We start from the raw sequence: 19,179 nt of genomic DNA on the forward strand, positions 1-19,179 counted from the left end.
AGATTTCACCAGTTTGACATGCACTTATGTGTGTGTGATTTCATTCTTTGCAGTCTTATCGCATGTGAGATTCCTGTGATCACAATCACCACTTCCATAGTCAAGACATACAGCATTTCCATCACAGCGCTTCCTCGTCCTACCCTTTTGTCATTGTCTTCTTACTTAGCTATTTCTCTCATGATTCTGCGAGTGTTTTGAAGCAGGAGTCTTATATTTAATCTCTGTGTCTTGGCTCCGGCAAACTCAAACCAGCATCTCGTTCCTAGGGGTCTTGTAAGTACTTATGAAATCGATTCAAATTCTAGCAGAGAAAGAGAGTAGGAAATTCAGGATATTTTCTAGAAAAGTTTTGGCCAAGAGGGAGAGAGAAACATTCCAAAGCGCAGAGCACTAAGAAGACACAACGTTATAGGACCTTTTCCACTACAGTCCAGTTTTGGCCAAGAGGGAGAGAGAAACATTCCAAAGCGCAGAGCACTAAGAAGACACAACGTTATAGGACCTTTTCCTCTACAGGACTGTGAAGATCCTGGTGGTAACTCTGGCTTTGTCTTACCTTCAAAAACCACCTATTCATGGGATCCCCAGAGGGAACCGATTTCTGTGCAAGCAGGCACAAACACCAGACTTTTATTTTGTGGTCTCAGTGTGGTTCCTTTTATACCATCCTTCCAGGTATATGGGGACTTTGAGAGTTAATGCATTTGGAAGTCTAGAATTCACCACATACTTTTCCTGCATAAGGCTTCACCTGGGCAGGGGTCAGCCTCATTTGTATCTGGCGGTGATTCAGGACATGGGGACATATCACCTGTGCAGGAGACAGTGACTTGAGCAAGCAGTTTGGGTGCTCAGACAGAGTGTGAGCATTTTTCTTCTCTAGACCGTGTCACCACAGACTTGGAAGGAATAAGGCTTTCTTTCATTGGTTCTTAGCCCTACTCCTGAATTTCATCCTACTAGTGGTAGAATTTTCAGAAAATGTTTTAGAGTAGCAACGCTCTTCAAATTACCCCAAGTAATGGTCATGCTCTCATGAGACACATGAAGCCACACATGAGACATCACGATCCCTAGGTTTTGATGAATGAACAAATACCAACATGTGTCAGATGATGTGGAGTTTACCTCCAAGCGCAGGTCTTGAAAGGCCAGCGACCAGTTGACCTACTATTAAGATATCAAAGTGTCATGTCAGTTCCTCACTTATTAAAAGCGTGTTATATGTCAGGCTTTGTAACAGTCTGGGGATAAAGGGATTAAAAATCCTGTTATTCATCCATATATCATTCCATATGTTCATCCATCCATCCATCTATCCATCTATCCATCCATCCATCCATTTTTTTTTTTTTTTTTTGAGACAGAGTTTCGCTCTTGTTACCCAGGCTGGAGTGAAATGGCGTGATCTCGTCTCACCGCAACCTCTGCCTCCTGGGTTCAGGCAATTCTCCTGCCTCAGCCTCCCGAGTAGCTGGGACTAGAGGCTGTGCCACCATGCCCAGCTAAGTTTTGTATTTTTAGTAGAGACGGGGTTTCACCATGTTGACCAGGATGGTCTCGATCTCTTGACCTCATGATCCACCCGCCTCGGCCTCCCAAAGTGCTGGGATTATAGGCGTGAGCCACCGCACCCGGCCCCATCCATCCATTTTTACATACACAGTCCAACAGCATTTTTAAGTTATCTCAGAGAATATGTCAAAGGACACTAAGACAAAGGTGGCATTTTGAGCTTCTATGCAGTACCTTCCAGACACTAACATATTTTTGCCTCTTACACACATGGACCCCTTAGAATATATATGGAATAGTCTATTGGTGACAAAAAGAACCAACGTTATTTGTTATTTTCTTCCTGCATTTAGTAAGAAACAAACGAATATCTGAACCAAAAGTTAAGCTGTCGTTGTAGATATGACCCTCTACTCTCTACCATATCATTACACTTTCACAAGGTCTCACAGTGCTGGAACACATCTCACAGATAGAAGTTGAGTCAATGTTCTCATTCTCATTGGTCTCCCTGTTGTTCCAAGAGAACCAACTGATCTGCATGGAATGGAATACTCTCTTCAAGGTCTAAAGGTATATCCCGAACCAGTTGGGGGACCCATGTGCTCACTTGAAACAACATAAACAGAACCAAAGACAAAAACCACATGATTACCTCAATTGATGCAGAGAAGGCCTTTGACAAAATTCAACAGCCCTTTATGCTAAAAACCCTCAATAAACTAGGTATTGATGGAACGTATCTCAAAGTAATAAAAGCTATTTATGACAAACCAATAGCCAATATCATACTGAATGGGCAAAAACTGGAAGCATTCCCTTTGAAATCTGGCACTAGACAAGGATGCCCTCTCTCACCTCTCCTATTCAATATAGTACTAGAAGTTCTAGCCAGAGCAATCAGGCAAGAAAAAGAAAGGGTATTCAATTAGGAAAGGAGGAAGTCAAATTGTCTCTATTTGCAGATGACATGATCATGTATCTAGAAGACCCCATCATCTCAGCCCAAAATCTCCTGAAACTTATAAGCAACTTCAGCAAAGTCTCAGGATACAAAATCAATGTGCAGAAATCACAAGCATTCCTATACACCAATAACAGACTTAAAGAGAGCCACATCAAGAACGAACTGCCATTCACAATTGCTACAAAGAGAATAAAATACCTAGGAATACAACTCACAAGGAACATAAAGGACCTCTTCAAGGAGAACTACAAAGCACTGCTCAAGGAAATAAGAGAGGACACAAACAGATGGAGAAACATTCCATGTTCATGGTTAGGAAGAATCAATATCGTGAAAATATCTATACTACCCACAGTAATTTACAGAATCAATGCTATCCCCATCAAGCTACCATTGACTTTCTTCACAGAACTGGAAAAAACCACCTTAAACTTCATATGGAAACAAAAGAGAACCCGCATAGCCAAGTCAATTCTTTTTTTTTTTTTTTTTGAGACGGAGTTTCGCTCTTGGTACCCAGGCTGGAGTGCAATGGTGCAATCTCGGCTCACTGCAACCTCCGCCTCCTGGGTTCAGGCAATTATCCTGCCTCAGCCTCCTGAGTAGCTGGGATTACAGGCATGCGCCACCGTGCCAAGCTAATTTTTTGTATTTTTAGTAGAGATGGGATTTCACCATGTTGACCAGGATGGTCTCAATCTGTTGACCTCGTGATCCACCCACCTCAGCCTCCCAAAGCCAAGTCAATTCTAAGCAAAAAGAACAAAGCAGGAGGCATCACACTACTGGACTTCAAACTATACTACAAGGCTACAGTAATCAAAACAGCATGGTACTAAAACAGAGATATAGACCAATGGAACAGAACAGAGGCCTCGGAGGCAACACAACATATCTACAACCATCCAATCTTTGACAAACCTGACAAAAACAAGCAATGGGGAAAGAAGTCCCTGTTTAATAAATGGTGTTGTGAAGACTGGCTAGCCATGTGCAGAAAGCAGAACCTGGACCCCTTCCTGACACCTTACACTAAAATTAACTCCAGATGAATTAAAGACTTAAACATAAGACCTAACACCATAAAAACCCTAGAAGAAAATCTAGGCAAAACCATATAGGTGAAGGGGAGGAAGGCAGCAAATCACACTGCCATGTGTGTACCTATGCAACAACCTTGCATGTTCTTCACATGTACCCCCAAACCTAAAATGCAATAAAACAAAACAAAACAAAACAAAACAGGGTGTCCCATGTTGAGAAGACTGTCATCATTCTGCACCATACATATCTCCTCCAGCTATGAGAAATAAAATGTGACTGGCTGGTCACCCAGTTTCTTCAAATACAGGGATATGTTATAACTGAAAGTGTCCCTGTTGCAAAATTCCTGTCTATACAGATTTTAGACAGGGTTCTTTTGGAACCAGAAGTCAAGAAGGGAGAAGGCACACTGAACCAATGAAAGGGCAGGAGCAAAGATTCAGGGGAAAATAAAGCCAGTGCTTAAAATTGTGCCCCTCCTGCTGTCTCCTAGGCACCGAGAGCAGGGGCGCTGAGATAGTAGGTAGGAGGAATAGTAGTAGAACTGATCAGGGTGATGAGCTGTGTTCTGAAGTCCACTAGGATGAAGTAGTTAAGGCTGGAGTTAAGTGCATTTATCCTTATATAACATACAGGGTTGAGGAATGATTCCTGCCAACATATTGAGGGATGGGGCTGTTCTTTTTGTGTGTGTGTGTGTAGTGACATGATCTCAGCTCACTGCAACCTCCTCCTCCCCAGACTCAAGCCATTCTCTGCCTCAGCCTCCTGAGTAGCTGGGACTACAGGTGCACACCACCACGTCCAGCTAATTTTTGTACTTTTAGTAAAGATGAAGTTTCACCATGTTGGCCAGGATGGTCTTGATCTCTTGACCTCGTGATCTGCCTGCCTTGCCCTCCCAAATTGCTGGGATTGCAGGTATGAGCCACTGTGCCTGGCCTGTTCTTACTGTGTGAAGGGAGTCAGTGCCGAGGCCTTATCTTCATGAACCCTCTGATGTTATGAGTCTCTCTAATGTATCTAGCCTTCAGATGATTTGGGGAGAACATTTCAAGTCTCTAAGCTTCTCGCTTTTTATCTAGGTGACGTAAAGGAACACTGAACTTCCATCCTAAAAATCTGCAATTCTACCCATATCATTTGAAGCCATTTTTATGACCAAGCATGTTGGCCATGCCTCACAGGGTGCCTAGCACATGGTAGCCACTAAGTGATGTGTGTGTGTGTGTGTGTGTGGTGGGGGGAGGGCAAACACACCTGCCAGAGTATCTTTCTTGTTGCAGAAATATTTAGTTTCAATTAAATCATCCATCAACATGTATTTTATGGTTACAACTACTCATTATTTTATAAAATGCTTGGAGATCTCCACTGAGAAAGAGAAAGTCTTGTCCAAGCTCTGATAGGGTTGGTAGTGCCAGGACAAGCTCTCCACATTCCTGACCTCTGCCTCTATTCTTCTATGAGAGTGCATGGCCTGTCTTCCTTATCCTCAATAGGACATAGATTACTTATATGTGAAACGGGCTGCCCATGTCTTGCAGGGTGGGAGCCCCATGGCAGGCGAGATCTGTGAAGAGTCAGGCACCTGCTCTCAATAAATAGATACAGTTACTGCCATTATTACTAATCATTGGCTCACTGAGAGAATTCATAGAAATGTGTGACTTGGCTTGTTTTGCTTCTGAGAACTGGAGGTTAATGCTTGTTCCTTGCAGGAAGTTCTGTGGCTTAGAAAGAGAAAGAAAATTATATGCCAAAGTGACCTTTTTCTCCAACTGTTGTGCAGTGCACAAAACTAATTAGCCAGGTTCTAATTGGGTTGAAGCCTGAGAGTAATGGGGAAGTTGCTCAGTGAAGACGACATAGTCCACGGGGTTCCCTGTTTATTCTCTCTCGGTGACTTCTGTATGAAATTTGTTCATTTTGCTGGTCACAAGCTGGTATTTCAGATGGAATGGCTTGGCAGCTAGCTCCTCTCGGCCTCTAAGTCCAGTTGTGGTGTCCAGCCAGCAACCAGGAAGTTGGGAGGATGGCAGGGGAGCCCATGGCTTTGAGTTCTTCGATGCACACGCTCTTGTCTTTGCTTGAGCAGGAAGACAAAAAGCACAGATCCAGTGTTGGGCAACGGTGATGGGCCACCTGCCAGGAAGATGGGAGAACCAGGACCCAGAAAGGAGAAGCATCTGTGAAGCTCAGCCTGAAGCATGAAGCCTCCCTGGGCGTCCAGTCACCGAGGGGGCTGTGGGCTGCTGGGGAGTGTTGTGGGGTGAAGAGCCTGTGGCTCAGACCAGCATGCGGTGAGCATCCTCCCACGCCAAGGAGCCAAAATGACTGCACAGTGCGAGGGCGGCGGTGCAGGCTTGGAAAACAAAACCCGCCTCCTCTCTGTCTCCCCTGATGGGAAGCCAGGGCCAGTGGAGGGGTCTGGTCCGGGGCCCAGAGCCACCAAAACCACTTGGCTCTTGAATGATCTGACTTGAGGGCTAACCTAAGCCTTGTGAAATCCCAAGAGAATAACTTCAGGTTCTTTAATCCTAGTGCAGACTTTAGATGATGTTGGAAGGGAAGAAAAGGAAATAATGACCCAAGTCAGTGATTGTACTTTCTAGTAGCCCCAGTGGATAGTTTATATGAACATCCTGTAAGAGGCCACTGGCATCTCAATAAAGGTAGTTAATGGTACACATTGCTATTCAGGAACAGCCACCTTGCACCCATTTGATAGAACCCCAAGGGTCAGAAGATGATCTACTGGACATGGCCCATCAGGATAACAGGAACTCATGGGTCCCTGAAGACAGTATCCAGCCCCCAGCATCCAATCGGGAATCTCTCCTCACCTACAGAGGTCTGAGTAAGATAAAAACTTCATTTTGCAAGCTCTGTGTTTTTCTTTTGTTACTTGCAGCTAAGAGCATTCCAACTCACATTATGTCTTCAGAGACACTTCTGTAATGTGCCTCCTTCTGAATGAACAGAAGGCTACTTCTGAGCCTCCCAGGCTACCCTCTGAATACTTCCTTTACGGAGTTTACCATTGCCGATTTGTCTTAAATCTGACATACACCTGTGAGCTCTTTGAAGACAGGGATAGCATCTTATCTTCCATTCATTCAAATCCCCAAATAAGTCCATAAATGGATACATACATGTAGTCAACTACTTTGAAAATTAGTTATTGTTGTGAGTAGAGGAGAGTGTGTTTCTTGGGTGGGCCCTTAGGGCCAGCGGGGAGATTTCCTTGTTCCAGAATTCAATGAGGAAGGCTGACTTCTCCTCCAGCCTTGAAAACTCTTGTGAGGACAGAAGCATGTTCATTATCTGTCAGTATAATTTAATTATTTGAGTTAGAAGAGCACGGTACTGACTAGGAAGTTGGTGTGAAAACACAACCTGGGTCATGTGACTCACTGTCTGAAACTGTTCATCATGCCTGGAACAGAAGTTCAGCTTCTCACTAGGATCTACTAGGTCCGGAAGGTGACCCCCTGCTTTGCCCTCCATCCTTACCATTTTTCCATCACTCTGGTCTTCTTTGGACATTGCCTCTTTCCTGCATTAAACCTTTGTGCATATCAGTTATTTTCTTTCCTCTGCCTAGACTGGAACACAGCATTTTTCAAAAAAGCTGGTTAAATGAAGGAGCAAATAAATTTAATTCAATATGCTCAATGTATATCGAGCTCAAGGTCACTGAACTGGTTGATAGCAGAGTCCCTACCAGATTCTTCTAACGCAGGCTTGTTTTGTTTTTAATCTTCATTCTGGATGATTAGCTATTACAGACCCTCTTCTACCTCAGTATGGCAGTTTCTAAACCTTAGCACTGTTGGCATTAAGGCTGGGTGATTCTTTGTGGTGGGGGGCTGTTCTGTGAATTGTGGGGTATTTAGCAGCATCTCTGGCCTCTACCCTGTGACTAGCAACTACTCCCCACAAGTTGTGATGACCAAAAATGTTTAGACATTGCCAAATGTTCTTAGGGGACAAAATCACCCAGCTGAGAACCACTGCTCTACAGCTATTGTCTTGTTCAGTGAATGTTGGTGCTTAGAATAGCCAAGGGTATTTTCCAGTCCCTACTCACCAGAGAGAGACTTTTGTCCCATTTCCCTTTAACGAGTGGGGAAATGAGACCAATATTAATTTAGAAGGAATTTTAACAATATAGTTAAAAATCTGAAAGGGTTTTATGATTAATTTGCAGTTAATGAAAGTATTTAGTCTATCAGATTCCCTGTTCTTCCAGAATTTTGGTCGATTAATATGAACTTAATGAGACTCTCAACCATCCTGGGTCAGGCAGTAGTAAGATCTTGCCCTTTAAGGAACCATTTCTTCAAAGTATTGTTCTGGGTTTTTTGGGGCATCCTTTCCCAGGATCAGAACTTCACAGTAGCCAGAGCAGCAGGAAGGGGGAACAGAAAGAGACCGTGACAAATGGGGTCCATTTTCAAGTGTTTCATGTTCATTTCAGCGGCTCATGTACCTCTCTTCAACCAGCCTTAGGACTTGATCTGAGAAGCAGAAATGAACACAATTGCAGTGACTTTCCAAATCCAGGGTGCTCCCCGGCTCCTGCAGTGCTGTTTAAACTTAGGAGGTGGGGTTGGAGGCTCCATTAATAACTGCCATGAAAATAGGAGTGATCTTAGCTGGAGATGTCTAAGCTTCATCCTTTCCTCCTTGGCAGAATCAGTGAATTTGCATGATGCATATTAAATGTTTAATTAAAACCCAATGCTAAAGCATTTTCATGAAGTTATAAAAACCCTTTGGAGGGGGGCTAGAGTCCAGGGGTGCTTGTGAGTTTTCCAGGCATGCATCCATCCATCAGACTCCAGAGTCCACCTTAGTTCTGTTTCGCTTTGGTACCTGGGTTATTTTGCAGGTGTTAGAGCTGCTTGACATAATGGTTCGATGACATTCAGATGACTGTTAAGATTTTAAACACTGGAGCCTTTAAGGGCAGAATCCCCAATCCCGGTCAGGATTCATGCTGGTGTCCACCTCTTCTCCCCTCCCACAGTGGGAAGGGAGCTGGATGCTTAGCACAGATCCTGTGTTGGAGAAACACAAAAGATCCCAAGAACAATTTGAAGCTCAAGAGGGGGAAAGTGCTTAGAAATGGAATTTGGCTTTTTCGGCTCTAATTGCCAGGCAGATTGCCTGGGGTCTCGGCGCTGGATGCACTCCCGAGCAGAGAAGCCAGGCTCAGATGGCGTGCCCTCAGTGCCCTGACACCGCAGGATGAAACCTTATTTAGCAGCTGTATTAACTGAATCCTCAGTTTGTGTGGATTGATGGAATTCATATCAGAATAGCCCCTCGCTGTTGGAGATGTCCCTCAATGATTTCCTCTGCCCTCCAAAGCAGGAACTGTCTTTGCTGAATGTTTTTTTTTTTCTGTTTGCTTATTCATTCATACATTCACTCCACATTCCATTCACTCATTCCACAAAAGTCGATTTAGAACCCGCGATGGATTGTACACTGCATTGGTTCTAATAGTTGACCGTTAGAGAGCATCTACTAAATCACCGCCACCGCTGTAAGCAATTTAATTACATCACCTTCTTGAATCGCCATAAGTACCCCAGAAAGTGGGAAGCGGCGTTAATCTCTCTGCTTGCTTTTCTGTTTGCTTATTTTTTCCCAGTCATCCTGGATTCTTTCACTTCCTATTTCCTTTTGCTTTCTCTTCCCTGTATCCTTAGCTGACTGCATTTTAAAATGGCGGATGTTAGATTTTGAATGCACATTCTGGTATCTTTTCTTCTTACATTTAAAATCCAGTCCCTGACTTGGGCTCCAGCATCTGTTTGAGCCACACCCGTGGGGCTCTCTGTTCCAGCTCTGCTAGCTTTCTTCCTCTGCCTCTCATGCTTGCTCCCATCCCAGGGACTTTGCAGGTTCTCTCTACTTTCTCCCAGAATCATTTTCCTGAATCTTATTTGCACTGTTGACCCTGTTTTGGTACAGCCTTGTGAGCTAAGAATATTTTTTTGTACTTGAAGTGTTGTTTTTAGAAGAAGGAGGAGGAGAGGGAGGAAAAAAGGAGGAACAGCAGCAGCAACAAAGACTGCAAGATAAATAAGGCTTAAAATATTTGCTATTTGGTTTTTACAGAAAATGTTTGCTGTCTTAGTTGATGTCTCCATCCTGAGACTGTGAGCTCTGTAGGGAGGGATATTTCTGTCTTGTTCACCATTTTTTCCCATGTGCCTAGTGCAATGCCTTGCACATAGCAAGTACTGAATGATTTGGCCATATGGTAGATTGAATGAATGAATGAATGAATGAATGAATGAATGGTTCTCATCTTCTCACCTTTAAATCTCCCAGGGCTTTGTCTCTGAGGTCTATTTGATGTTCACACCCACCATTTAGGTGATGGACTTCTTTCTCGTCTTTTACCCAGTGATACTGCCTCGCAGCTCATGTGTGATCCTCCTGCACATGGCTCTCAGCTCCTCGAATGCTTTCAGATCCCAGGGTGGGTCTTCTTTCTCTCACTTCTGTGCATCTTCACACTGTTCCTCCTACTTGTCCTTCTGGAACCACATTGCACCATGGCCTCAGGACACAGCACAACTCTCACCTCCTCTGGGAATCTTTCTCTGACTCCTCAGGCCAAGCTGGATGTGATTCCTTCCTGCCCTGGCACCTCCCTGACTTATGTCTGTCTACGCACAGACAGTCCTGGGATGTAATTACTTGTTTGAACATTTCTATCTCCCTTTGTTCCGGGAGTTTACTGAGGACAGAACGATGCCTAAATTCATCTTATATTCTTTGCACCCTTGATGGTCTGTAGCCCACATTAAACACTCAGAATTGTAGCTGACAAACTTGTAAGATGAATGAATGAATGAATGAATGAATGACGACCAAAGTAATTTCCCTATAACAACATGGGGATGGAACCACAGGATTTTTAAAAATTATTTTTTAAAGTCTTAAAATCATTTTGTCTTCCCAAAATCAAAACACGGTTGGCAATTTCCTTTTTAACCCACAGCTAATTTACAGAAGGGATTTTTATAAGAATGTTTTTCTTCATTTCCACTGATGGTAATGCTAAGTAGGGGGAAGGCACTCAGGTAGCAGCCATGTGGGTGGCTTTCAGAGGTCCTCAGCCTTCCTTTTGACTAGCTCCAAAGCACTGTGGAAGGCTTCAGGAGTGGAAACCCTGCTGGCTCAGATTTCACAGTTTTCTGCAAATAAATTTCAAAGTTTTCAGGAAGGTGCAACCCTACTTATATGGACAACCAGTAGGAAACCCTAAAAAATTTGCCCAGTCCAGGGTGGTGCAAGCATCGTGAGCTCATTATTCAATCATTTTTCTATGTTAATTTCCAGAACTACTATCATGATATTGTTTGACCAAGAAAGAGAATCAATATTCAGCAGTCAGAGGTATCTCTGCTTGGATGCCTAGGTTGGGAATCAGTCGTGTGAGGAAGAATATTTTTCAGGCCAGTTTCTGAGCAGTTGGAGATACTGGTAAACACTTAAATGAACATCTATGGTTGTGGGGGTAGTGTGCATCAAACAGGAGCTACAAGCAGGGTGGTTGAGAGTTTCAGTGGTCTGAGATAGATGATGGCTCAGATTCAGCCTGCTAGAAACAAATTGCGTTGTTTGGACAAATGTACATCCTCTCCCTAGACCTCAGCTTCTTTGTTGAAAACTCAGCTGTTGCAAATGTTTAATGAGATAATGTGCTCACTATACCCCGCACAGTGCCTGGCAGGCAGTAAGTGCTCTGTTTCCATCAGCTGCTGTGGAAAGCAGGCTGATCTGAAGCAGGATGATTAACTTGATGTGTCAGACCCCTTAGGGTCTTCACAGGCCCCCAAATGAAACGATGTCTTGTACAAACTCCTACTGCAAAGGTCTCATAAACTCCCTCAAACTCTCAAAATCATCCATGACTCAAGAAAAATTTTCTTACTGATGTAAAACAAAGGCAGGAGAAGAAATGCATCTGGGCCACAGAGGAGAGTTCTGTTATGGTGACAGTGCCTGCTGTCCCCTCCATAACTCACAAGGCACCCAGTCAGCTAAGTTCTGTGATATCTTGGGAATGCAGGACTAGATTTCGTGAGAAAGGTCCCAGCTGGAGAACACAGACTTGGGGCCACAAGAGAAGAGAGGAGAGGTGTGGGAATGGAGGTGCCATCAAAGGAGAGAATTTAGAGATGATATTAAGGTCAGCAGGTTAAGAGATTGTAGTTTTCAACCTCTATGCACAGTCAAAGATATACCCGCAAAGGTAGGAAGTGACAGCAGGCACTGTAGTGGACCACACACTCTGAGTTTTCCGGAGACTAAGCAACTTTTCACGTGGTCTTCTGACAGCTGCCATTCAAGGCAATTACAGATCGCCTCCTGCCACATCCACCCGGCTGTCTTTCTCACTGTTCCTTCCTTGGAATCAGAGGCCATGCATCAAAGCAGCTTTTCCTGTAACCACACTGCAGCTATCCTCACCTTTTTGGGGCAGATCCAAACTGCATTTTGAATAAATATTTTGCTAATGAAAAATGACCAGGATTCTATAATTTGCGTTCTTTGGCATTTTTATAAATCAAATGTATTACTTCTTTTTCTGATTATGACAGTACTTTTTGCTTAGTACAGAAAATTTAGAAAATACAAAAACGGAAAATAAACATATGGGTGATGATAACTTGGAAACAGTGGCTGCCAATAGGATTTTCCTTCAAGTTATTTATTGGAATGCATGTACGAACATATTTACACACATATGCAAATGTATAATTAAAAATATTTTTAAGAGAACTGGGATCAGATTGAATGTACATTTTATATCCTACTTCCATATAGGATTTAATATCCTACTTTCCACTTCATAATATACCAATCCATACCTTTCTGAGTCACTGAATACTCTTTGAAGGAATGTCTTTATTGGCCACATAACATTTAATCACATGATTATAAACATAATGTATTAGATTATTTTGCTTATTTGGGGCCAATAAGATCCTTTTCAATTTTTCAGTAATGTACCAACTGCTTTGATCCGTATCCGTGTACACGATTCTTGAATATCTGATCATTTCCCTAAGATAAACATAAAAACTTTGGGTTGCTAGGCAAAAGGGTACAAATATTTTAGGGATTTGATAGGACAAAGTTATTTCCTAGGAAAGTTGCATCTGTTTTCTACACTGTCGCTAATGTAATGTGATGCACAGTTTTAAAAAAAATCTACATCCATTTGAAAAACGGTGTCTCTCTTTTAACAGCATTTTAACAGCCTGCCTTGGAATTTTTTCCCTTCACAACTCTGAATTCCTGTTCAGACCCAGGGGTATCCCCCAAAAGTCTCCCAAGTAGCGAACAAGGGACTAATTAGGCAACTCTGTATACATATCTACGTTTGTTTATCTGTAAAGATAACCATATGCATGTTCGCCTAGTTACACAGTACATATGTCAAAGAACAGCAAATGCCAAATCCAGTTCACTTCCAAGGAGAAGATGAAGGGCAACTTTTGGGAGTCCTGCTCAAATCATTAGTTATATAAATTGAGGACTCAGTCATAAGCTATGGGGCCTGGTCCACAGCCAAGAATAGCAGACCTTGTTTAGCTGAACCTCTTTCATAAAGAGGAAATAGAAAGAAGCCTAAATGGAGTGAGGCTATACTAGATTCTGTGCTGGGCTCCACTGTGCGCATCCTTTATGCCTTGCAAGGTATTCTTTCCTCCAGTTCTAGGCATAGAGAAGTCAGTGTCAAGGCTGACTTGCCGAGGCCTGCGGCAAGGCCTCTAGGCACTGCAGTTTGCAGAGAGAAGATTTGAACTCTGGCAGCCTGCTCCAAGTCACTGTGTTTTGTCACCAATTCCTCTAGATGCTGTCCCTAAAGCAGATCTCCGCCCACAGCAGCCACCTGGACAGCACATCCTTCTATTGGCTTTTCCTCCTTGCTCTCTCAGAATCACCACTCCTTCCCTTCTACTTCCCAGTTCAGTTCCCAGATAAACTACCTGACCGCAAGTGCTTATTGCAGACTTTCCTTTTGGGGTCTCCAAACTGAGACATTTACTTAAAATACCTGCATCTGCAGAAGGACCCAGTGGGCCAAGGCACTGCCCAGGTGCAGGTTTCCATTTCCTTCTTGGGCCTTCAGATTCCCCAAGGGCAATTTCACTGTGTCCTGCTGGGCTGAACCTCCCCTGGGAGCTACACCTGACTCGGAGGTTTCACCTTCCTCACAGCTGGGCCTACGCATGACCACGAGTGAGTCACAAGTGAAAAATGGAGACATCTCCCCTGGCTGCTGGGCTCTAGGTCCTCAAACCACACTTATGTTTATATGTGTTGGGATGATTCAGCGGAAACTTCTGGCCAACCGGATCACCATAGCAACTTTCAATAGACATCCAGCATGCAAATTAGAGAGTGGAAAGAGACACTTTCTCAGTAGCTCCAAACCACCATCCTCTGAACCCTTCATGGATTGAATAATAGATACTTTGAAGGTTTAAACACAGTCAGCTTAAATGCAGGTTCAACACCTGGCTGGGTCTGCTGGCGTCTTCAGATGCTGAAACAAGAAAAGCAAACTGGCTTCTAAACAGGATCGAGGTCAAGCAGGGAAGACATCTCAGCAGAGTTTGGGGACAGATTTACATGTGCCCTATGTCATTCGTAAGCCTCAAGATCTTGGCCAAATTATGAGTTTGTGGAGTGATTTGGCCATATTTGTGGACAAATTAGTCTATAAACTCTCCACTTTGTACGCTTTCTTTTGCAAAGCTGAGCTACTTGCATTTCCCCCTTATATGCCCCGTGCTTGCTCTTGACCTGCTTTGGATTGCACAGTCCCTGGCTTGGAATGTCCCTGTTTCTCTAAGCACTAGGGTTTTACAAAGCTCCAGGGTTCTACAAAATGGGAATAAAACTTCTTTAGGATATGGTGTATCTGAAAAAATGATCAGAAAGTATTTCACATATATTCGTCTCTCAACAAATGGTAGTTACTGCTAATACTCTCTTTGGAACTTCTGAAGCTTATTATTTTTTTCCTTTAGGCCTTAGTCTTTTACTGAATGCCAGTTGTGTGAAAAATGTGACGTGGGTATCTAGGGATACAAATGCCAACATGGCGTCTGCTCTGAAGAAACTCCAGGAGTTGCTGAGGATGGGAAGGGGTTATGGGTCTTAGCCATGACTGGGTTCTCAGTGGAGGCCTCTCACTTAAAGGAACAGTGTGTGGTACACAGATTTCAACTTACAAAGCAAATGGAGTGTGAGGGAAGATGAAGTTATTCTAACATCTTATTCACTGTGTCAGATAGGAACACCTATGGCTACAAGCAGCAATCAATGTACAGTGGCTCAGACAAAGGTTAATGTTCTCTCTCTCACACACAAGCACACACACACACAACTGTAGAGGCAGTTGGCTGCTTGTGTTAGTTCAGTGGCTTAGTTATATAAAAGCTAGCATCTCAGCAATTCTAATATCTTTTCCTTCTTGCTTGTCACTTTACCTTCCCAAGGTGGCTGTTAATGTTCAAGCCATCATGTCTGCATTCCAGGCAGTATTTTTTTAAAAGAGCAGGAATCGATGGTAGCATTGAAACGCTTACATCTTATCAGTGAGAACTGAGTTGCATGGCTATTCCTAGCTATAGGATAATCTAGAAAAGTAATTTTTTTTAGGTGGAAATCCTTTGCCTACATCGTATGCTCCCAAATGCATGGACCTGGGGTAGAGCCTGTGGATGAATAGAGAACTAGGCACAAGACGTGGTTCCTGACCTAAGGAACTCCTAGCCTAGCTGAGGAGGCTGGAAGCCAATCAAACAAGAGCACAAGCATGACAAATTTTAAATTGTCTTAATCTATCCTGCAAATCCTTGGACAGCCTGATGAGAAACTAAGCTTGGGCTGTCAGTTTGACTTGACCAATGACCCCTCGGAGGAAGCACGTATGTGACCCAGATTCAAAGGGTGGGAAAGGAGCTATCCTAGGTCTTGCCTGCAGGCTTCCTGACTCTTAGTCTAGCAGTTCCCTCTTTTGCACAGCTGAGCTCTGATCCAGGGGTTCAAAGGAGGTGGGTCAGTGGGGAGGGAAGAAAGGCCCTGATAAGGTTTTTATGACCCTGGCTTTGTCTCTTCCAGGAAGAGTGTGAAGGTCATTCATGTTCTTCGGTACATTGGGTCCAAGGAGAGACATGAAGAACGACAAAGAGAGTCTACTCAATTTGGACCTCTGGAGCGCCCAAGGAGAACCAAGTCCCTTGTGATTCTATTTGGTTGACACATTTTGTATCGTTTGTGTCCTGGCAGGAAGGAGTCCACCTGGGCAACGTGAGGAAAATTTTGATCATGGGCATGTTTACAAAGCCCCAGGCATAAGAAAAACGTAAGGGGAAGTGAGATTTGCTGGGGCTACCGTTTTCAGGGCGCCTGTACCACCTCCTGCTGCGGGGGAAGGTAAGGAAAGGGAGGGAGTTCAAAATTCAGAGGGTAAATGGGATGAGAGGAATTGAAAGAACAAGTGAGAGAGAAAATGACAGAGGCAAAGAAAACGCTGGCTAAGTTGACAGTGCAGCCTGACCCTAGCTTCTGATCTCCTTCCAATGTCCCTTGTAGGCCTGACCCAAATGGAAACCCAGCCAGAGGGCCTGGAGAGCCCACTGATCACAAAGACCTGCCTCCCAGAGCACAGCACTGGGTGGAGAAAGGCAGAGGATCGATCTGGAGAGAGGGACAAAGAAAAAGACACTCAACACAGATTTGAGTGAGAGCAAAGAGGTTGTTAGCACACCCTCAGTCCTTTAAGCCATTACAATAGCCCCACCAGTGAATGTTCTAGAAGCTTCCATAGAGCACTTCAAAGTGGGACTTGTGCTTAGGACAAAGCCCATTTACCATGGGGTGCTCTGCCATTCTCCTCATCCAGCTCCAGGTCTCTACTCTGGGACAAAAGAAATGCACAATGTTGTATTTCGCCTTTAGTGTCCTTCAGGTCATTATGCTTTGGTGATAGATCCCCAGGGACCATTCTGTCACTGTATTCTTTTCATCAAGAAATGATACAATTGAAATTGTAAGAACATACATTTCACTACGGGACTTGGGTTGAAAGAAGGGGCACTTTTTATACATTTTTTTGAAAAAACTAATTCAAGTGTTTCCTGGTAGTGCAGCAAGGAACCACATGATTTGCAGAGTCAGTAGACATTTAAAACAAAACATTTACAAGAGGGAGAAGAAAGTATATATGCATATCAATTTTATATGTATATATTATGTATGTTGATACACATGTGTGTATTCATTTACCCACTTGCCCTCATTGACCAATCAGCTCAGTCAACACAGAGGTTACGGTAGCCACATTCACAGGGTTAATCTGTTTCTTTCACAATACCAGTGAAAAGTGATGTCAGAAGCTTCTGTGCCTTCTCTAGAGCTGCTCCTACCCTAAGGACTAGTTGTTGGTTTTTGCAGCTTGGAAAATGGGTTGTTAGGAGTGGTCAAGCACGCTCCTGGAGACACTTCTGGCTCCATTTTTCAGAGGATCACTGGTAATTCCGACACCAAGTTTCAGGTTTAGCAAGAGGTTCATAAAACTATTCTCAAGGTATAATGATAAAAAAAAAAAAAAATCCAAGCTTCAAGGAGGATCAGCTTTGCCTCTCCCAACTTGCCCTCACAGACATTAAAAGGGTGGGACTTTTTGGGAGAAGGCGTTGTCTCTGGCAGGAGACACAAGCCACCAGATAGCATCATTTGCAATATTAACATGGTGGCAGAGGGACAGAGGGAAAGAGACCAGGTTATGAGGAGATGTTTCCAGGGTGGGACACACCAGCAAATTGAGACGGTGTTCTACAGGAGCAAGTTCATTGATCTCACAGGCATTCATTGGGCACCTTCTGCATGTCCAAGTCTGCGTGGCATAGCATTTTTTGCCCTCCAGGAGGTGTCTGACAGGTGGACAGACAGACACCAGCAAATCAGAGATCCCAGTGTGAGTCATGATGTAGCCTGTGATAGAGGGAAGCACAGGACGCCCCAGAACCAGTGCCAGGTTGCATCACAGGCAGAAAGATCTGGGCTTCACGTATCAGCAAAGCATCTCTCCTTCCCCCAACTCCAAATAGCTCTGTTGACAGCAACCTAAAACACAAATCAAAGTCATCATCATGGGAAAAGCTCAACTTCAATGGATTTTGTTTACTTGAGTCTGATATTGTTTCCATTTTTAATTACATGGAGGACGACCATCTTTCATCTTCCAGTTCTTGGAGTCTTAATACACTTACATTTGGAAACACAGAATCCTCTCTCCCTCCATATCTGGGGGTTTGGGGAAGATATTAGAGTGGGGGCAATACCTGAAATGTATCATGCTCCAAAGCAAGACAGGGACAGGGTATGCTGAGAGAAAGGAACAGTGATGGAGATTTCTGGATGTTAGCATCCTTGACTGACAATCCTAGGGTTTCCAAACGTCCTCTTCCCATCCAAGTGTCCATTGGGATGGGAAATGGGAGGTGACAGCTATGGGCCAGTAGTGTTTCAATCAGATGGCACCATCTTGCACTCAGCTCAAAGTTGCCCTGGAGTGGACTCTGGAAATGTACAATTATTGTTGCTGTTGCCATTCTTCTTATTATTGATACTTATCTCTTGGAATATAGAGCATCGGTGTTCCTGCTCCACGTTGTGAGAGGGTGTGTGGTGCTATCAGGATTCCACATTCACATACCAATTCATTCACTGAGCATTCACCCAATGCCAACTCCTAGCATGGTGCCAGGTCTTGGGGCACTGCCATGCTGTAGGTGTCACCTGAACCTCAGCCTTCTCCCTCCAGAGAGAAGTCCCTCTTCGGCACTTAGGCAGAAGAGTCTGGGGGTTACTTCTGACACGGGGCAAGACCTTGGAGAGTGAAGATGCATAGGAGAGTTTCACCGGAGATCCAGAACTCACACAGTGAAGGAATCCCAGGGCTGTCTAGCTACCCAACAATAAAAATGCCCTCCGAAAACTCTCCCAAACGACTCTTACCCTGAAACCAGCACATTGTTTTTTTGCTATTTGGAAACTTGCTTTCAGGCACGTTGCTGATGGCACACCAGGAAATGAGGAGGAGTCGGGCAGGGAAATAACATTTATGGCACATCTGTTACATGCCAAATCCTGGCATTCCACATGCACAATCACCCTTCATCTTCAAAACTCTAGGTGTTGGGTGGAATTACCTCCTCACGTTATACCTGAAAAACTGACACCTAGAGAGGTTAATTCATTTCTAGGACATCGCAGAGCACCCAAGAGCCTTATTAGAACTTAGCTCTGCCCCATGTTGGTCTGGAGCTTTCCTTCTTCTTCTATGTGATGCAAAATTGGACCAGGAAAATTGCCCTGGACTTCTGCCAGTGGAGCTCTAAGAAACCACACAGGAAATAGGGTATAGGCTACTCCCATATACTAGCTGCTTTCAATGGGGTTTTAATGGCATCTTTGTTATTATCAGGAGAATTCCGAGTACACTTTTAACCACATAGATCTCAGACTTCAACCTAGTGGGTCTGGACTTTGTAGAAAGACCTTAGGTTGGCTGAGCCAGGGGAGCTGATAACACC

The 19,179-nt window shown here is 43.9% G+C and overlaps 1 protein-coding gene across 16 annotated transcripts in view; it reads right to left on the reverse strand.

The window, feature by feature from the left end:
• Window positions 1-19,179, reverse strand: part of LOC128930282 (uncharacterized) — a 968,777-nt gene that overhangs the window by 9,478 nt on the left and 940,120 nt on the right. For 2 of the 16 annotated variants that reach the window (XM_078357818.1, XM_078357819.1), the window contains one exon: window positions 9,585-17,707. The exons of the other annotated variants lie outside the window; for them this stretch is intronic. In XM_078357818.1, coding sequence (XP_078213944.1) covers window positions 17,545-17,707 — 163 coding nt within the window. In that variant the 3' untranslated portion in view covers window positions 9,585-17,544. Of the gene's footprint in view, window positions 1-9,584; window positions 17,708-19,179 lie in introns of those variants that run through there. 16 annotated transcript variants of the gene reach the window in all.

This window comes from Callithrix jacchus, chromosome 20 (genome assembly GCF_049354715.1).
Source record: "Callithrix jacchus isolate 240 chromosome 20, calJac240_pri, whole genome shotgun sequence".
Taxonomy (NCBI): Eukaryota; Metazoa; Chordata; class Mammalia; order Primates; family Cebidae; genus Callithrix; species Callithrix jacchus.